At 45.1% G+C, this 2,360-nt stretch overlaps 1 protein-coding gene across 2 annotated transcripts in view; it reads right to left on the bottom strand.

Moving 5' to 3' along the window:
- The window catches only part of trpc5a (transient receptor potential cation channel, subfamily C, member 5a), an 86,340-nt gene that overhangs the window by 20,646 nt on the left and 63,334 nt on the right, over positions 1 to 2,360 (bottom strand). For both annotated transcript variants that reach the window (XM_031850652.1, XM_031850653.1), the window contains 2 exons: positions 2,172 to 2,309; positions 227 to 425 (listed from right to left, as the gene is read on the bottom strand). In XM_031850652.1, coding sequence (XP_031706512.1) covers positions 227 to 425; positions 2,172 to 2,309 — 337 coding nt within the window. The remainder of the gene's footprint in view (positions 1 to 226; positions 426 to 2,171; positions 2,310 to 2,360) is intronic.

The raw sequence follows: 2,360 nt of genomic DNA, 5'->3' as shown, positions 1-2,360 counted from the left end.
CCAGAGGAGTCGCCCCCTGGTGGTCACTAGAGAGAATGCAGCTTTAAGACACTTCCTCATTGGCTTCACTCGGCGCCTGGTTTAAACTCTGTCGCCTCGAGGAAAGGTTTTGTTTTTGGTTTTCCTGGAGGACATCTGTCTGATCACAAAAAAACCTCTGAAACTTTCTTTTCTCCGCTTAGTTGGAGCGCCATTAGTTCTAAATGACGACGGCGGCGATACGTACCCACCACCCACGGGAGGATCATCCACTCCACGATGGTGGGTGGGGGTCCCTGCATGTGCAGGTTGGTCCGGGCGATGTGCTGCGAGGCCAGCAGCAGGAGGAAGAGGAAGGTCAGGTAGGACGCCGTGTGACAGATGAACTTGATGAAGGGCTTCTTGATGAAGCGGCCCAGAGCGCTCTTCGGAGCCAGCAGGTAGATCTGAGGAGAGGACGAGGACAGAGGATGAAGAGACAGACATCAGAGAGACAAACAGAAGAGGCAGAGTCCTAACTGAGCCGCTAAAAGGTGTGTTGGTTGGGTTCACGCTCAGCCAGGCGCCACCTCGTCTTGTTGCAAAGCTGTTACTGTTGTTGCTGCTGCTGCTTGTTTACTTGTTCTGCTCGTCTACTCGCTGCTGGCAGCCTCAGCTGTCTCTGAGTCATGCCAGCGAGGCTTTGAATAACAGAGACGTTCGTTTACATCATCAAAACGTTAATAACTTAATCACATTAAGGCAATACTCAGATTATTGAATGTGAATTATCTCACGTTAACAATAACATCTAAATAAGTCTTGTCCTCTCTTTAGTCTGCTTTATTTCTGAGTCCTTGAACGCACCACGAGAGAGGCGAAAAGATGCAAACTAACCTTTGATCTTGGACTAAACACAAAAAATGACATTTTCCAACAAACCCAGAGAACTTTAAGATGTGTTAAGATTATTTGCACGTCAATATATTTTTTCAAACTATTGTTTTTGTCATGAGTTCTTTCTCACACAAATAAATATTATGAAGCGAAAAAGAGAGAGAGGAAGATGTTTCTGAGCTTTTAAATAAAGGCATCAACCAATCACGTTGTGTTGAAACAACCGATTCCAAACGCACACTGTTAGTACATAACACAGTATGAAGTACGCCAGAAAAAGACTGAGTGTGTCAAAGTGTGCAAAAAATACCAGGATGTTCTACTACATCCACACACTTTTCTGGCTATTCTGACCCACAATCCTTTGCGCAGCAGATATATATTAGCACGGTGCCATGTTATGAGGAAGTAGTCCGTCCCAGTTGAGTGTGTACTGCATGTAACCGTGTGTATTTGTGAGGGCTGCAGTGTGTACAAGAGGTGAAAAGAAAAAGTAACGCAGATAATATGTACAACAACACGGAGGCTCCTGTTGTCTGAACCAAGACTTCAAACTTTATTAGTCTTTTTAACTTTTGACAAAAGCAGCGCAGACCAGACCTACTCTGTCTGTTCATACCTTTCACAATAAAAGCCAGAGACATCACTAGCTGTTTACCGGAGGGAACATTTCACTGAAAGAATACATTTTATTAAAAAAGTTCTTTCACATTTTCGTGTGATTTTCGTCAGGTGTGAAAAGGACTTTAGACTTTAATCTCCGTCTGTTTCTATTCCTCTGAAACTCTAAAGTTCAGCAGTGAGTGTGTTCAGTATCTACTGCAGGTCAAGCTGACCGATGTAAATACTGAATCCCCCGTGATGACGAGTCTGCCTTCTGCTCTTCTCCTCTTTTAAAGTAGAACAACAACGCTGTTTGTTTTTTAGGTCAAGTGTTGTTGTCATGCGGATGTTTCCTAGCGACGGCTCCTCCAGCCAATAAAAAAAGAGTTTGGTTTAATTGCTGCCCGGCAACAAATTTACTTTGAGGACAGAAACAGTTCAGCTGCAGGAGGCTTCCTTCATTCTTCTATTCATTCACTCTTCCAACACTTCTCTTTTGGATCTTTTGTCTTAACTTTTCTTTGTCCTTCCTCTCTCCTCTTCCTCCCTCAACTCCTTTTCTTGCTCCATCCTTTCCTCACTTCCCTTTCTCACAAACTTTCTTAAAGTCTTTACTTCCCCTCGTTTTCGCTCCTCGTTCCCGTTTCTATTTTCTTCACCTTTACCCAGCTACTCCTCCTTCATCCCTCCATCCCTCCCTCCTCCCTCCTCACCAGTGAGAAGAAGGGAAACAGGAGTCCGATGATGAAGCAGGTGACCAGCTTGACGACCCAGTGTCGTCTCCTCCAGCCCGGGAAGCCGTCGTACCACAGCGTGGCCAGAAGCTGCTGGCAGTTTGGCTGAGACACAAACTGCAGAGAGAGAGAGAGAGAGAGAGAGAGAGAGAGAGAGAGAGAGAGAGA

The sequence above is a fragment of the Anarrhichthys ocellatus genome, unplaced genomic scaffold, assembly GCF_004355925.1.
Source record: "Anarrhichthys ocellatus isolate YVR2014 unplaced genomic scaffold, GSC_Weel_1.0 scaffold11, whole genome shotgun sequence".
NCBI lineage: Eukaryota > Metazoa > Chordata > Actinopteri > Perciformes > Anarhichadidae > Anarrhichthys > Anarrhichthys ocellatus.
This window is presented reverse-complemented; position numbering and strand designations above follow the sequence as displayed.